General features: G+C 38.4%; 1 protein-coding gene and 1 long non-coding RNA gene across 3 annotated transcripts in view; one reads left to right on the forward strand and one right to left on the reverse strand.

Annotated features, from left to right (window-relative positions):
- The window catches only part of LOC115900394, a 93,339-nt gene extending 84,309 nt beyond the window's left edge, over positions 1 to 9,030 (reverse strand). The window contains exon 1 of the long non-coding RNA XR_004060069.1: positions 8,592 to 9,030. This is a non-coding gene — a long non-coding RNA (uncharacterized LOC115900394). The remainder of the gene's footprint in view (positions 1 to 8,591) is intronic.
- Positions 9,031 to 13,773: 4,743 nt separating this feature from the next.
- Positions 13,774 to 24,805, forward strand: part of MINPP1 (multiple inositol-polyphosphate phosphatase 1) — a 47,645-nt gene continuing 36,613 nt past the window's right edge. Inside the window, exons 1-3 of one of the 2 annotated variants that reach the window (XM_010379631.2) lie at positions 13,774 to 14,819; positions 17,593 to 17,790; positions 22,362 to 22,459. In XM_010379631.2, the coding sequence (XP_010377933.1) occupies positions 14,183 to 14,819; positions 17,593 to 17,790; positions 22,362 to 22,459 (933 nt within the window). In that variant the 5' untranslated portion in view covers positions 13,774 to 14,182. Of the gene's footprint in view, positions 14,820 to 17,075; positions 17,482 to 17,592; positions 17,791 to 22,361; positions 22,460 to 24,805 lie in introns of those variants that run through there. The other variant, XM_010379632.2, reaches the window with a different exon arrangement.

Genomic DNA, 24,805 nt, shown 5'->3' on the forward strand with positions numbered 1-24,805 from the left:
TAAAAGTCATTAATTTATTTTTATTTTTGTTTTTTTTTTGGAGACAGGGCTCATTCTGTCTTGCAGGCTGTTGTGCAGTGGCATGATCATAGCTCACTGTAGCCTTGAACTTCTGGGCTGAAGTGATCCTCCTGCATCAGCCTTCAAAGTAGCTGAGACTACAGGTATGTGTCACCCACCCAGCTAAATTTTATATATTTTTTGTAGAGATAAGGATATGTAGCCCAGGTATTTGACCCTCCAAATCTGATGTTGAAATTGGATACCTAATGTTGGAGGTGGGGCCTAATGGGAGGTATTTGGGTCATGGGGCAGATCCCTCACGAATAGATTAATGTCCTCCCTGGGTTGCAGGTGAGTGAGTTTTTGGTCTCTTAGTTCCTGTGAGAGCTAGGTTTTATGGGATTATTATTATTATTATTATTATTATTATTATTATTTATTTATTTATTTTAGGCTAGTCTCGAACTCTTGGGCTAAAGAGACCCTCCCACCTCAGTCTCCCAAGGTGTTGAGATTACAAGCATGAACTACCTCACCTGGCCAAGAGCTAGTTGTTAAAAGAGCCTAGCACTTTCCCCCTTTCTTGTTTCCTCTCTCACCATGTGATCTCCACATACACTGGCTTGCCTTCCCTTTCTGACATGAGCGGAAGCAGCCTGAGGCCCTCACCAGATGTGGATGCCAGTGCCATGCTTCTTGTAGAATCTGCAGAATCATAAGCCAAATACACCTCTTTTCTTTATAAATTTCCCAGCCTTGGGAATTCCTTTATAGCAACACAAACAGACAAAGGCATATGCAATTTGCCATTTTAATCATTTTTAACTCTACAATTTGGTGGTATTGTATTTGTGATGTTGTGCAACCATTACCACCATCTATTACCAAAACCCTTTTGTCACCCCAAATAGAAACTGTGCTTATTCAGCAAAATCTCCCACTTCCCTCTCCTTCCAGACTCTGGTAACCTCTGGTAACTTCTAATCTACCTCCTGTCTCTATGAATATGCCTACTGTAAATATTTCACATAATGGTATCATACACTATCCTTTTGTGTCTGGCTTATTTCACTTAGCATAATGTTTTCAAGGTTCATCCATCTTGTAGCATGTATCAGTACTCCATTCTTCTTTTCTATGGCTGAATAATATTCCATTGTATGTATATACTGCATCTTGTTTAACCATTTATCTTTTTGTCTGTGTGTTTGTTTTTTAAAGATGGGGTTTTACCATGTTGGCCAGGCTGTTCTTGAACTCTTGACCTCAGGTGATCCGCCCACCTTGGCAAAGTGCTAGGATTACAGGTGTGAGCCATCGCGCCCAGCCTATCCGTTTTTCTTTTGTTAGACATTTTGTTTGTTTCTACCTTTTGTTTATTGTGAATAATGCTGCTATGAACATTAGTGTACAAGTCACTGTTTAAGTTGTTGTTTTCAATTCTTTTGGGTATTGTATTAGGCCATTCTTGCATTGCCATAAAGAAATACCTGAGACTGGGTAAGTTCCAAAGTAAAAAAGGTTTAGTTGGCTCACAGTTCTGTAGGCTGCACAGGAAGCATAGCAGCACCTGCTTCTGGGGAGGCTTCAGGAAGCTTCCAATAGTGATGGAAGGCAAAGTGGGAGCAGCCATGTCACATGGCAAAAGCCCGAGCAAGAGAGGAAGTGGGGAGGTGCTGCACACTTTTAAACAACCAGATCTTGTGAAAACTCACAATCTTGATGACAGCTGGAGATGGTGTTAAGCCATTCATGAGAAACCACTCCCATGATCCAATCACCTCCCACCAGGCCCCACTCTAACATTGGGGATTACATTTCAACATGAGATTTGCGTGGGGACAAACAGTCAAACTATATCAGGTATATACTTAAAAGTAGAATTACTGGGTGATAATTCTGTTTTACATTTTGAGGAATTGCCAAACTATCTTCCACAGCAGCTGAACCATTTACATTCCCACTAGCTATATACTAGGTTTCCAATTTCTCCACATGTTCAACAACACTAGTTATTTTTTCTTCTAATTATAGCCATTCTAGTAGGCATAAAGTGGTATCTCATTGTGGTTTTAGCATCTTTTGAGTTGCTTATTGACCATTTACATGTCTTTTTTTTAGAGAAGTGTCTAAGTCTTTTGTCCATTAAAAAAATTGAGTTATTTATCTTTTATTTGTTGAGTTGTAGGATTCTTTATGTAGTCTGTGTATTAGTTTTTTGTCAGATATATGATTTACAAACATTTTCTCCTATTTTTTATCTTTTCACTCTATAGTGTCACTTGATGCACAATTTTGATGAAGTCCAATTTATCAGTTGTTTCATCACTTGTATTTTGATGTTATACATATATATATTTTTTTGAGACGGAGTCTCGCTCTGTCGCCCAGGCTGGAGTGCAGTGGCCGGATCTTGGCTCACTGCAAGCTCTGCCTCCCAGGTTTACACCATTCTCCTGCCTCAGCCTCCCCAGTAGCTGGGACTACAGGTGCATGCCACCTCGCCCGGCTAGTTTTTTTGTATTTTTTAGTAGAGACGGGGTTTCACCGGGTTAGCCAGGATGGTCTCGATCTCCTGACCTCGTGATCCGCCCGTCTCAGCCTCCCAAAGTGCTGGGATTACAGGCTTGAGCCACTGCACCCGGCTTGATGTTATATTTAAGAAACCATTGTCAAACCCAAGGTCATGAAGATTTTTCAATATGTTTTCCTCTAGGAGTTTTATAGCATTTAATATTTAAATGTTTCATAGCTTTAAATTTAGGTCTTTGATCCATTTTGAGTTAATTTTTGTACATTATGTAAAGGTATAGGTCCAACTTCATTCTTTTGCTTGTGGATATCTAGTTTCCCCAACACCATTTGTTGAAGAGATTGTCCTTTTCCCCATTGAGTGGTCCTGGAACCCTTGCTGAAAATTAATTAACCATAGATGTGAGTGTTAGTTCTGGCCTCTCGATTCTATTCCATTGGTCTATATTGGTCTATATTGTCTATCTCTGTGCCAAGTCCATGCTATTTCAATTACTATAGCTATGTAGTAAATTTTAATATCAGAAAGTGTGAGTCCTACAACTTTGTTCCTTTTCAGAATATTTTGGCTATTTTGGAGTATTTTGGGTTCCTTGAAATTCTATATGAATTTTAGAATAGGTTTTTCCATTTCTGCCAAAAGCGCTGTTGGGATTTTAATAGCGTGATTACATTGACTCTACATATCATTTTGAGTAACATTGTCATTTTAACAATATTAAGTCTTCCAACTTATGAACACAGGATCTCTTTCCATTTATTTAAGTCTACTTTCTTTCCAGAATGCTTTGTAGTTTTCAGTGTACAAGTTTTCTGCCTTCTTGGTTAAATTGATTTCTAAATATTTTATTCTTTTGGATACTACTGTAAATGAAACTTTCTTAATTTCCTTTTCAGATTTTTTACTGGTAGTGTGTAGAAACATGACTGATTTTTGTGTGATTTTGTATTCTGAAGCTTTGCTAAATTTGTTTATTAGCTTTAAGAGGCTATTTTTTGTATTCTTTAGGGCTTTCTACATTCATATCACTTGCAAATAGAGATAGTTTTACTTCTTCCTTTCTAATTTGGACTTATTTTATTTCTTTTTCTTGCCTAATGGGTCTGGCTAGAACTGCCAATACTATGCTGAATAGAAGTGGCAAACACAGGCATCCATGGCTTCTGATTTTAGTGGAAAAGCTTGACATTTTTCTCCATTGACAATGATGTTAGCTGTGAGTTTTTAATGCACGGTCTTTATCATGTTGAGACAGTTCCTTTCTATTCCTGGTTTATTGAACATTTCTATCATAAAGGAGTAATGGATTTTGTCAAATGTTCTTCTATATCAATTGAGATGATCATGAATTTTTTGCTTCTTCATTCTATTACTTGGTATATTACATTGACTGATTTTCATATGTTAAACCACTCTTACATTTCTGGGATAAATCTCAGTTGGTCATGGTGTATAATTCTTTTAAGGGCTGCTGAATTTAATTTCCTAGCATTTTGCTGGGGATTTTTGTATCTATAATGCATTCATGGGGACAACTGGCTATAGTTTTCTTGTACTGCCTGTCTAGCCTTGGTATCAAGGTAATGTTGGCTTCATAGAATGACTCAGTAAGGATTCTGTTTCTCAATTTTTTGGAGGAGTTCGAGAAGGATTAGTGTTAATTCGTTTTTAAACGTTTGGTAGAATTCACTAGTGAAGTCATCAGTTCCTGGGCTTTTCTTTGTTAGGAGAGTTTTGGTTGCTGATTCAACCGAAACTGAATATCATTACTTTTTATAGATCTATTCAGATTTACTCTTTCTTCTTGAGTCAGTTTTGTTGGTTTGTGTGTTTCTAGGAATTTGTCTATTTCATCTAGGCTATCCAATTTTTTGACATGTAGCTATTATACGTATTCTTTTACAATCCTTTTTATTCCTACAAATCAGTAGTACTGTCTTTCATTTCTGATTTTATTTGTTGAATATTCTTTTTCTTTAGTTAATCTAAAGTTTTGTCAACTTTGTTGATCTTTTCAAAGAAATTTTTTGTTTCATTGATTCTATTGTTTTTCTATTCTCTATTTCATTTAGTTTTGCTCTAATACTTATTATTTCCTTCTTCTTTATGGCTTCAAACTCAATTGAACATAAATTATTAATAAATTGACTTTTTTCTCAAATGTCTAAAATATTAAGGATAAATATGTCTAGAGTCATCAAAGAGCAGCCTCTTTGTCAGATTTACTGTTTAATCCATGTAAACAGCTTTCATATAATTCATGATAGAATATTACTATGTCCTTTGGAAGACATTTAGGAAAGACAAAAGGTCATTGGGCGGAACCACCCTAGATTGAATGTTAAGGCCATCTTATAGTTTGCAGGACTTGTGGTAGACAGAGAGAAAAATATCCTGGACCTCTTGGGTGTATACAGGACAAACTGAAATAAACTCTCATTTTTAGATCATAATGTCATCATGAAACATATCAATCCGGTCTATTTCTGAAGAAAACTAAGCACAATGATACAGTTTGAATGTTTGTCTCCTCCAAATCTCATGTTGAAATTTGATCCCCAGTGTTGGAGATGGGGCCCACTGGGAAGTGTTTTGGTTATGGGGGCAGATCCCTCATGAATGGCTTGGTGCTGTCTTCACGGGATTGAGTTCTCACTCCTACTTCTCATGAGATCTTATTGTTAGAAAGAATCTGATACCTTCCTCCCCTCTCTTGCTCTCTTCCTCCCTGACCATGTGATACACGGGTTCCCCTTTGCCTTCCACCATGATGGAGGCTTCCTGAGGCCCTCAACAGAAGCAGATGCTGGTGCCATGCTTCTTCTACAGCTTGCAGAATTGTGTGAGCCAAATAAACCTCTTTCCTTCTATATTACCCAGCCTCAGGTATTCGTTTATAGCAATGAATACAGACTAAGACACATGAGGAAGACCCTTTGACATCCTATAAACATTGATTTCTGTGAGAGACGAGCATGAATCTAAGTGATGCCATTACTGTAATGTGAATTCCACAACTCTTCTCAGAGATGTGGCCCATATGTTCCTAATAATGGCTTTCTAAGAATCTGTTCTGAAGAGGTACCTTCTCTCCGATTTTCATTTGCATTTCCTGCTTAGCTTACACACTTCACCTTGCCTACCCACCTGTCCTGACCCCAATAACCTCCATCATCAGACATCTCATCTTAACTACCTACTTCCTACTTTTCCCAGTGCTTCCCATGCTTCATAAACTATGATCATGAGCCAGAGACACAAGGTCATAGCTAAGGAGATGGGATGAGAAAATCACCTTCTGTGATTTTCTATTATTCTCAATACATAACTTCAATAAAATCAAGAAAAGCATGAAAGGACATCCTAAGGGGTCAGTTGAGGTTGCAGTGGGGTTAATCGGTCAATAGTTTATGCCAATTAGGATTTCTGCAGAAAACAATGAAACACTGGTTTAAACAGTAAAGATATTTTAATTCCTTATAGACGACCATGGTAGATACACTCCAGGTTTAATTCATCAGCTCAATAGCATGATCAAGGACTTAGGTTCTTTCCACTTTCTGCTCTGTCATCTCACTGTGTTGGCTTTATTTTCAAGCTAGCTCCTCCCTGGTTGCAAGATAATTGCAGCAGGTCTAGCTATCATATTTGGACATGCCAATGAGCAGGGTAGTAATCCCGTCCTGGCATTTCTTCCTCATTTTAAGAACAAAGTGTTTAAAAAATTATACTTAAAATTACTGGCATCTCTGTCAATTGAAAGATGTCAATCTTTTTCATTTTTCCTAATCACTAATAACATCTACTAAAAACAAAATGTCTGTATAAAATAATTTATTTGAATAAAATTAAAGTTGTTGAGTGAGCTCGGCTTTTTGGCAGTGGGAAAGGAGGAGTACATAGATTAGTGGAAGACAAGAAGCTAGTGGGGCTCAAGTCCAGCAAGAGCAGAAGTTTGGAACCAGGACTTCCCGGCCTCTCAGGGTTTTTTTTAACCTCCTTACCTCAAATGATTTGTGCTATATAACTTGTCCCAGCTAAACTTTCTTAATCTCAACTGCTTCATTCAATCAATAACAACTACTGCACCACCTTCAAAATATCAATTTTCAGCATTCCATTTACTGAATATCATTTCCTTTCCTTCCAGGCTATTTTATTGTGTCAAATTCAATATTCCTTTGACTCAACAGGATCTCCAATCCAGTGATCCCATAAAGTGTTGAAGCTTTATTACCCCATTATTTGTTTATTTCTTAGGACAAGAAAAACAAACTTTCCCAGAAACTCCCCAGTAGACTGCTCCTCATGTCTCACTGGCTAGAACTGAGTTGTATGCCCACTCCTAAAACAAAACTGGCAAGAAAGATAGTTATCAAGATTGGTTTAGACCAAATCAGGATTTTCTCCTGAGGAGAGGATAAAGAGAGCTTCCTGGAAGGCAAATACTTACACATTCCAAAGATTTCAAAGACAAAAAGAGAATAAATAGTGGGTCGTTAACTAATAGTAAGTGCTACAGTATTACAGGTAAAGTTTATCCCTAGCAACAAGTGACACCTTCTGAACCACTATTCATTTGTCAGGAACAGGGCAAGTATCAGGAAAATAAACACCGAAATAACTCTATTTCCATTTATTGCATTCTAGCCCTGGTTCTACCAAATATTTGTTGGATGACTTTAGGTAAAGCATCTAGCCTCTCTATCTTGATTGTTACATCCACAATATGAGATAAATATTATTCTGCATACTTCCTGGGAGAGCTGGGAAGATAAAATGAGATCGTTGTACCACATAAAGCAAAGCAACAACACTTCCATATTTTAGCTTCCCACACTGCCTATCCTATTTTCATTTATTCATTTATACTTTTCAACAAACAGTTGTTGGTAGTTTGCTTAATGTAAGATATGGGATGAATATTTTCATGATAGCCCCTGCATCTAAGTTATCATTTAGCAGTACCTGCCTTATCTCTTGTACCGAATCAGATTAGACAGCATAGGAAGTAAGAATGAAAAGGTGAAGTGGGATAATAAGGAATGTTGTTTGTGGAACCATAAAGGTTGCTTCAATTTGAGTGTAAACTGTCCTTTTTACTGAAGCAATTGCAACCAAGTGTGTGAGTTCACAGGTGCCTACGTTGTTTTTTGGCTTAGATACTGTTTGGGTTTTAATACTGACTGATATATAATACAGACAAAGCAACTTAATCAAAGAACGATGGGTCTATATACAACAAAACTGAACAAAATCTGAAAAAAGAGTGATTCATACATGGGCTACTGAGGCAACATGAAATGGACATTAATCGACTAAGTAAAAAACAGATTTCTTGAAGAATTAATAAATAACTTTTGTTTTGGAAGTTCTCTATTGTTTAAAATTAGCCAGATGTGGTGGCCTGCACCTATAGTCCCAGCTACTCAGGAGGCTCAGGTGGAAGGATCACTTGAGCCCAGGTGGAGGTTGCAGTGAGCTGAGATTATGCCGCTGCACTATAGCCAGCCTCCTGTGTGACAGAGCCAGACCCTGTCTCAAAAAGAAGGGGGGGTGGGGGGCAGAAAGTTATCTATTGTTTGAAATAATAAGGAAACATTAAATGCTCTAAAGTCAGCTAACCAATAGTCCTAAAGATAGAATGGCTCAAAAAGATTTTCCAATTTTGGAAAACTAGCATTTCAAAAAGTTCTTTTCTTTTTTTATGAATCCTAAGATTTCCATATCCTAGAAAACTAACATTTCAGAAAAAAAAAAATAAGATGGTAAAACATAACTGCTATCATCTATGCCTGTTCTGGAAAAATACAGAGAAGAAGAGAGTTTTTTTTTTTTTTAAACCAGGATTTGGAAAGCCATTATTTATCTTTGTGATAGAATAACAGTATGTTTTGGATGGAGGGTAATCCTGGGGGAAATTATATTTCTGAACAATAATTTTGGTTTGTGAAGGAAAATCACCATAGAACAGGACTAGAAAGTGTATAGCTAGTTTCCCTCTTTGAAATGGGAATAGCAAAACATATAAAGAATATTGAGAATTTAAACTTACCATAATTTTGCATCTGGTTTCTCAAGTAGTTCTGTGGATTTAGAACCAACATTTGCTGGGGGGAAAGAATTACCAACATCAAAGTCCTAGGATGTGTCAGGGCACCAAAAGAGAAGTTTTGTCACTGTAAAATAACTCCCTTGGCAGAGCATTATAGAGACTGTAAACAGCAGGTTACTTCAATGGTTATGTGTGGTTCGGTGAAGTTCTCTACGTTAACTGAAGCGCAACTCAAGCAATGCAATGTAGCCCTGATATGCTGGAGAACAATCTAGCAGTTAGCTACCACTGATGGTGTGGTTCCTTTTAAGCAAAGGTAGCTCGTAGTCTTCAGACTTGTGACCTATGCAGCCTCCATATTCAAGTGAGGTTAAAGGGCCTGCTGTTGGAACGTGGATCACTCCAGCCCTATCTGTACACATGGACCCCTCTTCTGTTGGCTTCCACTGCAACAAAAAGTGAATAAACACTAAATTAACATCTGGCAACTGTTAAAAGGAATGATGCAACAGCAGGGCAGAAAGATAAAAAAGCTCAAACTTTCTTGGCATAGGCACAAAGTTCATTGCTCAATGTAGTTATGAGATAATAAATATCTATGAAAAACTATTTGTCAGTTTATTTAAGAAGCAATAATAAGAAACCCTTTAATTCTGCTTAATAAAAGCAACTGATATTTATTTGGGGGCAGGAACTATATAAAGTCTTTATGTAAACTGTTTCATTTAATCCTCTCAACAGTCTCATGACTAGGTGTTATTATCCCCACTTTACAATTAAAAAGAATTGAGGCAAAAGAATTTAATTTGTTTAATATTTCACAGGTAATAAGAGATGAACCTGGAATCTGAAAACCAGAAAGTCTAACTTCTGAGACCATGTTCTTAGTCCAGTATTGTATATGCTTACATAGACAGCCTTCCTATTTCCCTACAGAATTTAGCTGTTTCCTTTCCTTTATTGTTTCATCTCCAGAAAACTATCTTAGTAACCTCTTTAAAAGTAAAGTAGATGGCTGTAACTTAAAATACTATATATGATACCATGTAATGTATTTTTTTTTTTTTTTTTGAGATGGAGTTTTGCTCTTGTTGCCCAGACTAGAGTTCAACAGCATGATCTCGGCTTACTGCAACCTCCACCTCCCAAGTTCAAGTGATTCTCCTGCCTCGGCCTCCCAAGTAGCTGGTATTACAGGCATCTGCCACCATGCCCAGTTTCTTTTTTGTATTTTTAGTAGAGACGGGGTTTCACCATGTTGGCCAGGTTGGTCTCGAACTCCTGACCTCAGGTGACCCGCCCACCTCAGCTTCCCAAAGTGCTGGGATTACAGGCATGAGCCACTGCGCCTGGCCGACACCATGCAATCTTAAAAGTGGAATGACTATTTTTGAAGTCCTATGGATAATCTAGCAAAAATAATTGAGCTTATCCTTTAGTGGATTGATTAGAAATGAAGTTCTACTCAAGACCCATTATTGTAGGAACATCAAGTTCAACTTTTTTCTTTTCCACTCTGAAAAAATACAACAGATAATGTTTGCTTCTTTTTTTTTTTTGAGACAGAGTCTCACTCTGTGGCCCAGGCTGCAGTGCAGTGCAGTGGCCGGATCTCAGCTCACTGCAAGCTCCGCCTCCCGGGTTTACACCATTCTCCTGCCTCAGCCTCCCGAGTAGCTGGGACTACAGGCGCCAGCCACCTCGCCCGGCTAGCTTTTTGTATTTTTTAGTAGAGACGGGGGTTTCACCGTGTTAGCCAGGATGGTCTCGAACTCCTGACCTCGTGATCCGCCCGTCTCGGCCTCCCAAAGTGCTGGGATTACAGGCTTGAGCCACCGCGCCCGGCCTGATAATGTTTGCTTCTAAATAAAATTGCACAACCACTAGCAATTCATTCTCAGTTGGATCTCCAGAGCTGACCATACAAACTTCTACTTGTTTCTCCCATTCCTCTTAGTTGTCAATCCTTTCCCATTACTTTCCCATTTCTCTCAGTTACAAATCCAAACCATTTCCACGTTCCAAGACTTAATTCCTATTCCCCATCTTTCAAACTTGTCTCCTATGTTACTGTGGAAACTGAGGCCATCAGGTTCGAATTCCGTGAACTCCCTCCTGCCAGATCTACAAATTTATCCTCATGTTCACCCAACCTTCTAACATTCTCTCAGAAGATAAGGTCTCATCTCCTTCTGGCCCAAATCAAATTCTCTACCTGTGTTTTTTGTTCCATCCTCTCCCATCTCTGCAAGGACCTTGAACTATTAATTTTCCTTTCTGCCTCTTGTATTGTGTTAGATTTGCCAAATATATTGCTCCTATACTCACAATTTCTTACGAGGAGAGGCGATTTTCCCATGATCTCTGCAAAGGGATAGCCATGTTTTGCACTATGCAAACTTCTCTGTACTACATGATTGGATCAAGTGGTCACCTATGTCAAAGGGCAGCCAATTTACAGACTGCCCAGATAATTCAGACATGGTCTGGTATGAAATGACGAGCACGGCCAATGACTTCTAAATTTTTTCAAAGGCTGCTTAGTGCTCTAAGAATGAGATATCCGGCCGGGCGCGGTGGCTTAAGCCTGTAATCCCAGCACTTTGGGAGGCCGAGGCGAGCGAATCACGAGGTCAGGAGATCGAGACCATCCTGGCTAACACAGTGAAACCCCGTCTCCACTAAAAAATACAAAAAAATTAGCCGAGCGAGATGGCGGGCGCCTGTAGTCCCAGCTACTCGGGAGGCTGAGGCAGGAGAATGGCGTGAACCAGGGAGGCGGAGCTTGCAGTGAGCTGAGATCCGGCCACTGCACTCCAGCCGGGGCGGTAGAGCGAGACTCCGTCTCAAAAAAAAAAAAAAAAAAATGAGATATCCATTTTAAGTGAGATGTGGATTTTTATCATTAGAAAAGTTATGAAATAATCTTTGATGCATGTGTTGCCTGTGAAAGTCATTCACTTTATTGTTCAGTGGGAGTTAAGTATAATCCATATAATTGCTAGAAAGCTAGGCATCAGTGCTATTATTGGGACCACATTTTTGTAAGTTAGCTTTTCCTTCAAAGACAGTTACATTCCTCTTTATAAGCCCATCACCATCTTTACCCTTTTTCTCTTTAAGTGTCTCTTTGGTTTCGAGAGGTGTGCCTCTAAGTTTAGGCGTGCCTGTAAATGTTAACCAAGAAGAAAAGGGGCCAACCTATAAATGCTGAAAATTTGGAGACGTTCTGTGCAGGAAACCATCTTCAGGGCAACAGATGTTCTTTTTGACATACTATTTTGTAGCATGTCAATGCCTGAACATTAGTAATGATGACTAATATAGTGGATTGATTAGAAATGAAGTTCTACTCAAGACCCATTAATGTAGGAACATCAAGTTAAACTTTTTTCTTTTCCACTCTGGAAACATAGTTTTCACTCTGAAATCATAGTTTCCACTCTGAACACAGTAAGTAACATTGAACATTAGTAATGATAAAAATATTTATAGCAGCCTATTATATGCATTTTAAACACATCATCTCTGATTGTCATGATAATCCCATGATATAGGTTATAATATTACCAATTTTCAGATTAAAAAAAAAAAAAAAAAAAACACTAAGGCCCAGAGAACATGGGTAACTTCCCAAGATCACTCAATGAATAGGCGGCAGAGGTAATTAGAGTCTCGGTCCAAAGCTTAAGTACTCTTTGTCTTCTTTATACTATATTTGGCTTTTTCCTAGCCAAAAACAAGGAGGTATTGCTTACTTTTACTTTATCATTGTTATTTGGCATAACATCAAAATAATTAGGAGCGGTTTCTAATTAGTTTCTAGTACTTAAGTGTATAAAACAGGATAAAATCAATTGATGAGGATTAGGATAAGGAAAATAAAATAAAACTAGGGGCAAGTTTCACGTATAAAAATGTGTGCTGTGCCATACATTTTGTAAGTAAGAGTCTCTAAAGATTGCTTCATAAGAAGTGAATAATGACTTTGGGAACACTTGGTAACCCCTAGGACTCAAAAGATTGGGTGTGAGAAGTGATCATTAATAAGCATATGTATTAGGCAAAATATAGTGAGATGAACCTGGCACAAATGCTCGCTGAATGCACTTAGAAATATCAGGCAACTCATCCTATAGAGCATACAGGTTAGAATGTCTATTTTAAGAAGGAGCGGATATTTACTAAATACTAATTCGAGCAAAGTTCTACAAAAATAACACCGGCCATGAATATTCAGGCATTGACATGCTACAAAATAGCATATCAAAAAGAACATCTGTTGCCCTAAAGATGGTTTCCTGCACAGAACGTCTCCAAATTTTCAGCATTCATAGGTTGGCCCCTTTTCTTCTTGGTTAACATTTACAGGCACGCCTAAACTTAGAGGCACACCTCTCGAAACCAAGAAGACACTTAAAGAGAAAAGGAGTAAAGATGGTGATGGGCTTATAAAGAGGAATGTAACAGTGTCTTTGAAGGAAACGCTAACTTATGAAAACGTGGTCCCAAGTTCCTTAAATCTGGATCACCATACGACTTTTGTAATACTTATTATTTCCCCAGCTGGCATATAAACTGGAGTTCAAGTGGGAAAAAACAAGGTATTGTTCAGATTTACGATTTTTTGGATCAGGCAAAGATTCTGAGCAATAACCTATTAAAAAACCCAGCTGCTGATTTGAGTATGTAAGTATATGGGAGGAACGTATGAGGAACACATGTATCTGGAGTGGTGGTAAATACAGAGCATGTTTGCTTCGCAAAGCAGATTAGCTCATACTTAATAATAGAGTAAATCTGCTGAGCCATGACTCAATGCACCCAAATTCTCTAGATTGCTATGTCTCTACTCGCTAAGCCTTCGGGATCAACAAGCACACAACTTTGAGGGTGCTGTCTCACTGATGTCCGTATGAGCTCTGGTAGTCCAGGTCAAGATTATACCAAAGATTCAGGACTTAAATTCCTGCAGAATGTAAGCCCCTTTCCAAGTTCTCTGCTTTACTGTATCCTGTTTATTTTCAAACTCAAATGGAAAAAAAACAAAAAAACAAAAAAACACTTTGGGCTTCAAGAGGCACCCTGCAGCAAGGCCCAGCGATGTGAATTTTCAACAACCGTCTCAGGCAGATTTCATGCTGACGGTTCAGGCACTATACTTTGAAAAACACAGTATCACAGCTATCCTGTTTTGGCAGCCTGGGAGGCTAAGGTTTAGTCTGGGCTTTATTCACACCCAAAACAACTAAAAAAGCGGAGGAGTCTTTGAGTCAATCCCTGAAGCTCTGGCTAAGAGGAAACTCGCCTACGCTCCGGGGCAGCGACGCCGGCTCCACCTCAGCCACGGCTGTCTCAAACTCCTCCGGGTTTTCCGCCGGCTCCACCCGAGCCACAAGTCTACAGGGTTCCTCGGAGCTTTCCGCCGGGACGCAGGACCCACCGCCAGCTGCCGGTACCTCCTCGAGGACAGCGAAGCGCATCCCGACTGCCATCGGCCGGAAGCGCCCTCCAGACCCGCCCCCTGCCCTCCGGAGCCGGAAGCTTGGCAGCGGCAGCCGGCTCGGCGCTCTCCACGGTCTGCGCCGACAATGCTCCGCGCGCCCTGCTGCCCCCTGAGGACCTCCGTAGCGCCTGCCGCGGCCCTGGCTGCGGCGCTGCTCTCGTCGCTTGCGCGCTGCTCTTTTCTAGAGCCGAGGGACCCGGTGGACTCGTCGCTCAGTCCCTATTTCGGCACCAAGACTCGCTACGAGGATGTCAACCCCGGGCTGCTATCGGGCCCCGAAGCTCCGTGGCGGGACCCTGAGCTGCTGGAGGGAACTTGCACCCCGGTACAGCTGGTCGCCCTCATTCGCCACGGCACCCGCTATCCCACGGCCAAACAGATCCGCAAGCTGAGGCAGCTGCACGGGCTGCTGCAGGCCCGCGGGTCCAGGGATGGCGGGGCCGGTAATACCCGCAGCCGCGACCTGGGTGCAGCGCTGGCCGACTGGCCTTTGTGGTACGCGGACTGGATGGACGGGCAGCTAGTAGAGAAGGGACGGCAGGATATGCGACAGCTGGCGTTGCGTCTGGCGTCGCTCTTCCCGGCCCTTTTCAGCCGTGAGAACTACGGCCGCCTGCGGCTCATCACCAGTTCCAAGCACCGCTGCGTGGATAGCGGCGCCGCCTTCCTGCAGGGGCTGTGGCAACATTACCACCCTGGCTTGCCGCCGCCCAACGTCGCAGGTGACCCCTTGGGCGGCCCGTGTGCTGTCCGGTCCTCCCACCCGCCTTGGATCCCTCCCGCCTTCCCCAGACCCTGGGCTTTTCCGATGCCCACAGCTCTCTTTCCCCTGTTCCCAAGCCGTCATCCCTCGGGCTACGTCCATCCCTGTCGCGGGGTATTACAGACTTGGCTATCTCTTTGTCCCCTTACACGTATGTTCATTTATTCATCAGGTGTAATTTCAGCATCTTCTACACGCTCCCTGGTTTAGTAGAGTTGGGGATCCAACAGGATAGGGGACAGACAGGTCTCCCGCAATTTTTGCGCTCCCATTCCCAAATTCAATTGCCCCTTCGAGCGCCAACCTATCCCTTCCCCCTTCCCTGGCGTCTAGTTTCACAATTGGGCGCACGTTTTAAAAAACATAATCTAGAATTTTCTTCCTCAGGCTTTGCTTCCGATACTAGTTTTTCCTTCTTCTTCTTTTTTAAACTTATCATCTTCTTCAGATGACAGTTTTAGACTTACAGCCTGTTTTAGGAACCTGATCTCAAGCTTTTGTGCCCTCCTTTTTTCTTCTGTTTTGTTCATGTTTTTACTCTAGCGTTCCCATCATTGTAGCTGTGGTCCGTGGTCACACGCAGTAACTTAACTCATTTATTCCATTAATTATACTTTTTCGAAATTTGAGAAATCATCTAGTAAGGCCCCATTATTTCACAGGTGAAGAACTCGAGCCCAAGAGTATGCCTTCTTAATTGTCTTTTTTAAGGTCTAGAATCCAAGTCTTATGTTTTCCTAGAATGGTTCTTTTTCTCTTAGAAAATGTTGTAATAGTTACAAATGATAATGACAGCATACACCTCATGCTTATTGTGTGCCAGGTATGCCTCACATTTATTTTACAAAATCCTTACAACCACAATCCAGAGTTGATACTATTTTCCCCCATCTCAAAGATGAGGAAATTGATACACAAACACATTAAATAATTTGCCCATTTTCGTACAGCTACCTGTGTGGACCCAGGAAATCTGATTGAGAGCTTGCTCTCTTTACCATTTTGCTATACAGCTTCCATTGGTCCAATAGCATACCTGATAAGGAAAAAACAGGTAACACTTTTGTACCACAGAGATGAACAAGCGTTAATAGTTTCTTGATCACTTTTAAGGCCAGAATTGAAGTGAGGATTATTGTTTAGCTTCAAAGCCCAAGTGAAAAATTAGAAGTAGGCTGGTTTTGTAATTTCTTCTGTCGCTGTTGAACAGTGAAACCATCTGTAAGGAATTTCTCCACTGATTCTGTGTCATGTTATTGTGGATAATTCAGCTGACTTGTGTCTAATTATTTGTTGAATTGTGTTTTTTTAAAGATACACTTTTTCCATTAACGGGTGAAAATTCCTCATAAATCTGTTAACAGAATGTTGAAAGCAGAGCATATTTTAATATAACGCAATATCTATAGTGACTTTCTGGAACAAGTGAATTTTTGTTCTCAGATGGCATTGTGAAGACTGGCATTTGTCTCTCAGTACAGAGCCAGGGATGAAAATATTACGGTTCGGAATAAGCCCCCTCCTGACTGTTTTCAGTCTCAGATGGTAAACCCTTTGCCTGGCCACTTTGTTATTCTCTATAGACAATAGTTTTGCCTATTATGTACATCTGGTCTTTTGAGGGAGTCTGCTGAATTAGATTTGTAGTTTTATAGAAACAGAACAATGCCTTTGTTTTTGTTTAAAGACTAGCAATAATTAGATAGCAACAGGGATAAAATACCCAGATCCACTTGGGAAATGACATTTTAGCAGCCACAGAAAAAAGGTGATAAAGTTAGCTTATTTTCCTTGTCAAGATATTTTCTTAAGAATTGCAATCCAATTGAGAAAGTGGGCAGAATTATCCATTTCAAGAGAGACACTTAAACATACATATTGATATTTTTTGCATACACATCCAAAGCCCAGATAAAACTATATTCAGTTTTCTCATATTTTATGGACAAAAATGATATACTTGGTGTTCTTTTCATGGTAAATTTTTGGATAAGTGATTGAAAAAAATGTGTGTTTTGAATATGACTGAAAATAAGGGCATGCCAGTAGTTGAAGAATGATTATGCATGCTTCTCCAATACATATTTGTTGCCAAATTGGGGGAATAATGTAATTTATTAAAGTCTAAATAGAAAGTTATCTGGGGCTTCAGTTAGAAGATAAACTAAGTCACAGGCACCAGCACAGTGAAGCACAGGAGACCCGGAACATCAGTGCGTTTTGTGCTGTTGTCAGTCGTTTTTGTCCAAAGCAGAATCTTTTGTAAAGTAACACAGAGTTGGGAAAGTCAATTGAGAAAATAAAATACCGTGTTTAGACTTTGGCTTAGAGTGAAAAAATAGATTCCATATGTTGAATTCTCTCTCACCTTGTAAGTGGAAACTTTGCTGATTTTTAGTTTGCTTTCTCAAGTTTTCCGTGCCTGACAGAAACAGTACTTATAAATGTATAAAGCAGTTTCATTGCATAGCATCACTACAACACATTTGATCTTCAATCTCTGTTTCTTTAGTCTTTTCTAGCTATTCTCATGCATTACAGACATTATAAATTGGGAATAATTTTACCCTATGACTTTCCTGATCAGTATGTGCTTATTTCAGCTTGAGGATTAGTAAGATGTTAGTGTTCCTTTTTCACACTTAACATTTTCAATAATTTGAAACTGTCGTTTATGTCAGTGATTTACAGATATATATATATATATAAATATAAATTTTTCTCTCTTTCAGATATGGAGTGTGGACCTCCAAGGGTTAATGATAAACTAATGAGATTTTTTGATCATTGTGAGAAGTTTTTAACTGAAGTGGAAAAAAATGCTACAGCTCTTTATCACGTGGAAGCCTTCAAAACTGGACCAGAAATGCAGAACATTTTAAAAAAAGTTGCAGCTACTTTGCAAGTGCCAGTAAATGATTTAAATGCAGGTAATATGCCTGTTGTCTTTAAACTTATGGTTTAAGTAATTTTGAACTGTGAAAATGAAAAATAAGGAAACAGAATTTTTTTTAAACGCCCACAATTGATTTAGGTTAAGAAAATAATATGTTCTAGGTCAAAAAAATTGTATACCTTGTGCTTACTATTTACCGTGTTTAGATTCATATTCTTCTTTGAGTGTTATTTAAGTTAATGCACAAGATTCTAGCTATATTCTGGAATTTTTTTGAGGGCAGAGTGTATAAAGCCTCAACTGTAGGCATTATTTTTAAAACAAATTATCTTTTCTGAATTTCCCCCTCATAAAGTGATACAAATGAAAAAATCATATAAATTCTTTAGCTTTTGAAGCAGTTCAAATGTACCTGTTAATGTGTAAGAGAAGTAAGTTTAAGAAAGTGGGAAGCAAAGTACTATGATGTTTTTTGAGTCTTTTATATGTAGCCTTGCTGAGAAGATGAGTAGTCATGTCTATTATAAGTTATTGCAGTGGATGGGCTGACCATGCAGCTTAGCATCCAAACTGGTGGGACACTTTTGAAAGTGAAAGGGAACACTATTAATAATTTTGCCAGGAAAGCAGGTGGGAAACCAGGGCACATGGTCACCCAGTAATGGGAGATTAAGAAAATAAGATGTTTTTGTTTTCTAGGAATTTATATTCCACAGGGCAGATGTTGACAAAGATACGTGCAAAGATTGTAGATTACATTATACTCTGAATTAATTTCCAAAAGCCTGGAAGTAGATGTTGGGGAAGAAAATAGATTAGAATTTGTCAGTCACAGGGCCTGGATGCTTTATAAGGATCAAAAAGAAGATGCCTAGACTAGCATTTGAAATTGAATGTTTTCTGTCTCTCCAAACTGGCAGTACATTGGCATCACCCATGGAGCTTTAAAAATTATTTACTTTATTGGGAAATAATTCAAACATAAAGATAACAAAAAAGGCTAATGTAGTGAACATCCCTATACCCACCACTTGGTTTTACTCAATTTTAACTTTGTGCTTCAGTTACTTGCCTTAAATAAATTGAGGTCCATTGGTCCCTTTCCTGGATCCCATTCTTTCCTTTCTCCCCAATGTTAATTGTTGTCATGAATTGAGCGTTTATATTATCCCATGTTTTATACATAAATGAGATATTCTTTTGCAGATTTTAAAACTTTTAAGAATGATACCAAAGTTTATACCAGTCTGAAATTTGATTTTTATGCAGATTTTTGTTTTTGATGTAATGTTTGTAATTCTAGTCCTACATTTTAAATGTATGTATTCCATTCTATAAGTATACCAGTATCAAGCCATTATTCTGTTAGTAGGCATTTAGGTTGTTGAAAAAGATTTTATTTAAACTATTTTTAGTCTCTGAATGGGCAAGAATTATGTATTTTACTGATGGAGTAACAGCAACTTCTTTTTGGAGGCAATATTAATATAGTGGTTAAAATAATGTATTCTGGAATTGGACTATTTGCATTTGAATCTTGACTCTACTATCCTATTGAATAACTGTGATTTTTGACAAGTTTCTTAATATCTTTATGCCACAGTTTCCTTCTTTGTAAAATGAATGTGGGAATTATTCTTGTCTTGTAGGATTATTGCAAAGATTATATAAGATTAATTCATACAAAGCATTTAGTACCTGGCACAGTAATTGCGCAATAAATACTTTTGCTATTTAAATACCCTTTTGTTTACATAGAGGGGTGATGCTATATGTATTTTCAGTAACTTTACTATTTTTACTTAACAATATATTTGTCTCTAGACAAATACAGAACTGTCTCATTCTTTTAAATCCTGTGTTATTTCGTGGGACATATGAATGACTCAATTTGTAAGTCAATGCTAGTTAAATTATTTAACCCATCATCTAATTTTACTGCTGTAAGAGGCTGTTGCTAATGCAGTCCAGATTCTTTTTATATAAACCATTTTCCTACTGAAATTTTTCTTAGTTTTTAACGCTTTCAGGTAATGCTACAATGAACACTCTTGTAGTCTGTTTTTTACACTTGAGAGTTTATTTGTAAGATAAAATAGGTGAGGCTGGGTGCCGTGGCATAACCTATAATCCCAGCACTTTGGGAGGCCAAGGTGGTTGGATCACTTGAGCCCAGGAGTTCGAGACTAGTCTTGGCTACATGGTGAAACCCTTCCTCTATCAAAGATACAAAAATTAGCCAGTCTCATTATCTGATCTCTAAATAAATAAATAGATTTTAAAAAATGTTTTTTAAAGATAAATAGGTGAAATTGCTGGGTGAACACACATGAATATTTTATATCTTGACATATACTTTGAAATTATTCTCTGAAGGTGTAGTAAAAATTTATGTCCACAGTATATGAGAATGTTCATTTTCCCGTGTCTTCCAACAGTAGATATTATTAGTCATTTTAATTTTTGCCAATTTGATTAATGAAAAATAGTATCTAGTTTTAATTTGCAGTTCTTTGATTACTTCTGAAAGTGAACATCTTTTCATGTTTAGTAGCCATTTGCATTTCTTCTGAGAATTGCCCCTTCATAACTTTGTCCATTTTCTGTTGGGTTATTTTTGTTTTCTTATGAATCACAAATACCTTTTATGTGTTATAGATATATTAATTATATCTTTTAATTCTGCCTGACAAAGGATTCGCCCTTTGCTTGTTGTATGTTGTTAATATTTTAATTTTTTCCTTATTTCTTAGGTTTGTTGATGGTGCCTTTGATTGCACAGAAGTTTACATCTTTTAAATAGCCATATCTGTCTCTTCATTATGGCTTCTGAGTGTCGTATTTTGTCCAGGAATCCTCCCACCCCAAGATTATTATATTTTCCTATTGTCTTCCTTTTTTGTTGTTTTATTTTTTTCTCAGGGGAGCGGAGGGAAAGGGTCTATTTCGTTTTTTAAATATTTAAATTTCTTACCCACCTGAAAGATTTTTGAGGTTCTGAAAGATTGACCAAGAAATCAGAAGGGTCATAACAGATAAGTCAGAGCTATAACTTAAATAAGATCATGTATCTAACTTCTTTACTTTGTAAGTGGGGAAATTGACACTTAAGAGAGCTTACCCAGGATAATTAGTGGCAAAGTCAGGTCTCAGCCTGTCTTGATCTGATGCTTTTTCTCCCTGTGCTCTGAAGAGTTGTTTGGTGAATTTTTTTTTTTCCAGTTAACTCTCTTCTAGTTAAAGAATATACCGTTTGGACTGACTTCATAGTTTCGGAATTAGAGCTTTGAGTGTAAATAAGCCAGATCCTTTCATCAAATGTACCTGGTACTTACAAGCCACTATATTGTATCAGGTATTGAGATTATAAAACCTTTTCTTTACATGAGCAAAGTTTTGAATGGCTTTTCTGTATATTTCCAATGAAATGTATTTTTTTGTATTGTATACTGCTTCAGGGGAATTCTTTAAACTCAGAACTAGCGCAAAATGCATGTAACGTCAGTTGATTTTTGGTCCCACTTGCCTTTAGGAAAACAGGAAACGCAGTAAAATTAAAGAAAAATCAAAGCAGTGGAGGCAACCACTGCAGTTGAATTTTTTTCTCTCTAGCATTAAATATCACCTACTTCTCACTGAGTAGAAAGCAGCAGTGTTTTATTTACTAACAAAGGCTACTTTTTATAGCCCAAGCATTCATTCCCTTATCCCTTCTCTTCAGTACCCGTATGTATCTCAAGAGTAATGTAATCAGCAAATTAGCAGTGTAAAAATCCTAGTAACTTATTCTGAAATCCACTTCGGAAATCATCTGAGCAGCTAAATTTGAAAAACTGATGTTGGTACCAACATTTCTCTCTAGTGTGTGATTTTCCCCTTTGTGCTTCTGTTCCTTGGCTATCTCTCCTTCCCCCTCACTTAGCTTATACTTCTTCCCTCTCTATCTCTGTAGTCTTCTCTCTCCTTTTATATCTTTTCTGTACTTGCTGCTGCTTCTTAGTTATAAAATTAATTGTATAATTTAAACTGTTCAATAAATGTACTTTGTTATTTGTAATTTTTCAAGTCGGGTACTAAAACCTTTATAACCTTAGCCCCCCCCCTCCTTGAACCCTCTAAAATTAACAAAATCATGTTAAGTTTTATATAGCAAGTCCTTGGATTACACTTTTTGTTGATATTGCTAGGCAAATATGTTCTTAACAAGTAATTGCCTGAGACAGGAGGATTGCTTGAGCCCAGGAATCCGAGGTTGCAGTGAGCTGTGATCACCACTGCACTCCAGCCTGGACAAGACAGCAAGACCCTGTCAAAAAAAAAAAAGGCAGGGGAGGCAGAAAAAAGTTACCAATTACAGAAAATTTCTTAGTTTTTTTGGACTGAAATTTATACTTCTCATGGTTTCTTCCTGATAGTTCAGTTCTGCCCCCTTAGATTATACAGAGCAAGTCTCTTAATGCTTTGATAGCCAGGAAGAAACTAAATAATTTCTTCCCCAAACCGAAGATGTCTATTTTATTGAGCTGTACCACACAAAGATATTTAACCTTTGAAAAATTGCAGAAAATAATGACCCACAAAATTTTACCTTTTTTCCCCCCCCAGATTTAATTCAAGTAGCCTTTTTCACCTGTTCATTTGACCTGGCAATTAAAGGTGTTAAATCTCCTTGGTGTGATGTTTTTGACATAGATGATGCAAAGGTAAGTATTATTTTTGCAGTTTCTTTGCTTTTTAAAAAAATTTTTTTTTTGGCTTGCTTGTTTGCATTTGGTTACTTGAAGCAGCTTTTCAGAAAATGAGCAGTTAGGGAACATAAATTGTTTTGTGACTAACTCCTAATTTTCCTTGAATAAAGAGAGATTAAAGGTTCACATTGGTCCCACCTACTTGTAAATAGTTCAGGTGCAAAAAACTCTGGAAACATTTTTTCCATGGTGATTTGATTTCTAAATCAACCCATTTACAGACCTACCTTTAACCAACCCATCATCAAATTTTACTGCTTGGAAGGGATTGTAGAGCTGATATAATCCCATATTCTTCTTATAGGAAGCCAAAGCTCAGAGAGAATAAATGGTTTTCCAAAGTCCTAGTGACTATTTTATAACATTTTTCATGGGAAATTGTGTTCGGTGTTTTACAGTGAACATTCGTATGTCCTTCGCCTATATTTACCAGCTGTTAACCTTTTTTGCCACATTTCCTTTGTCAGTCTCTCTGTTATATTAGTTTCCTGTTGCTGCTCTAACAAGTTACCACAAACTTAGTGGCTTTAAACAATATAAGTTTATTATCTTATGGTTCTGGAGGTCAGAAGTTCAAATTGAATCTTACAGGGCTGAAATCAAGGTATCAATAGAGCTGTATTCTTTCAGGGGGCTTTAGGAGAACATCCATATCCTGCTTTTTCTGATCTCCAGAGGCTACTTGCATTTCCTGTCACTCAAACTTCGGATGGGTACATCTCCAACTCTTAACTGTCCTTCCTGCCTGCCTCTTGTAAGGATACTTGTTGATTACACTGGGCCCACCTAGATAGTTCAGGATTTATCTCTCCATCTCGAGATTCATAACTTAATCACATTGGCAGATTCCCTTTTACCAGGTAAGGTAACATATTCGTAGGATCTCAGGGATTAGAATGTGGACATATGGGAGCAGTTTTTTCTGTCCACCATGTATATATAATCTTCTTGTACCCCTCACCATCAGGATGTTTCACCCTTAAATACTTGGGCATGCATCTAGGACAAGAACATTCTTTTGTATAACCACAATACAGTATACCATAGTTACATTTATGTGTATAATGTATACCACAGTATTTTCTAATATACAGTCAACTTTCAAATTTTCACATCCTAAGTCTTTTATAGCTGTTTTTTGTTTGTTTTGTTTTGTAAGATTCAGGATCTGATAAGGGATCATTCATCGCATTTGGTTGCATTTCTTTTAGTCTCATTTAACCTGAAAGAGTGCTCCAGCCTTCCTTTTGCCCTTTGTACATTGGTATTTTGGAGGAGTCTAGGCCAGGTTTTTTGCAGAATGCTTTTGGATGTGTCTGATATTTTTTACTTAGGATTAGATTCAGATTAAACATTTTTGACAAGAGCCCTACATAAGTGATATATCCTTCTCAGTGCATCATGTCAGAAGGACTGATGTCCATTTGTCACGTCATTGATTATTATTATTATTATTATCATCATCATTATTTTTGAGACACTGTCTCTCTCTGTCGCCCAGGCTGCAGTGCAGTGACACAATCTTGGTTCACTGAAACCTCCGCTCCCCAGATGCAAGTGATTCTTGACCATTTGATCATTTGATTACAATGGTGTCTGCCTGATCTCTTTATTGTAGAGGTACTTTTTTTCTTGTAAATTAAGAACTTCTTGACCAGGCATGGTGTCTCATGCCTGTTATCCCAGCACTTTGGATATTTTCTATTATTTTCTTCTTCAGTGATGTGATAGAAAATAATTTATCCCGGCTTTGGACTTTCACTGTGAAATAGGTTTATATACTGAAGTATTTACAGGTGAAATAAAATGATACCTGGGATTTGCTTCAAAATAATTCAGTGGTAGTGGTAGGAGCAAAGCTGAAATGGGACTGGTTGAATGCTGATTATTGTTGAAACTGGGTGAGTACACAGAGGTTCTTTATACTACTGTCTTATATTTTTTATGTGTTTAAAGTTCTTCATTAAGTTTTTTTTTTTTTTTTTTTTTTTCCTTTTTTTTGAGGCAGAGTCTCCCTCTGTCACCCAGGCTGGAGTGCAGTGGACCAATCTCAGCTCACTGCAACCTCTGCCTATTGTGTTCAAGCAATTCTCCTGCCTCAGCTTCCCAAGTAGCTGGGATTACAGGCATGTGCCTTCACGCCCAACTAATGTTTGTATTTTTAGTAGAGACGGGATTTCACCATGTTGGCCAGGCTGGTCTCGAACTCCTGACCTCAAGTAATCCTCCTGCCTCACCCTCTCAAAGTGCTGGAATTACAGGTGTGAGCCACTGCGCTTGGCCAAGAATGGTTTTTACAAT

Source organism: Rhinopithecus roxellana, chromosome 11, assembly GCF_007565055.1.
Source record: "Rhinopithecus roxellana isolate Shanxi Qingling chromosome 11, ASM756505v1, whole genome shotgun sequence".
Lineage (NCBI taxonomy): Eukaryota > Metazoa > Chordata > Mammalia > Primates > Cercopithecidae > Rhinopithecus > Rhinopithecus roxellana.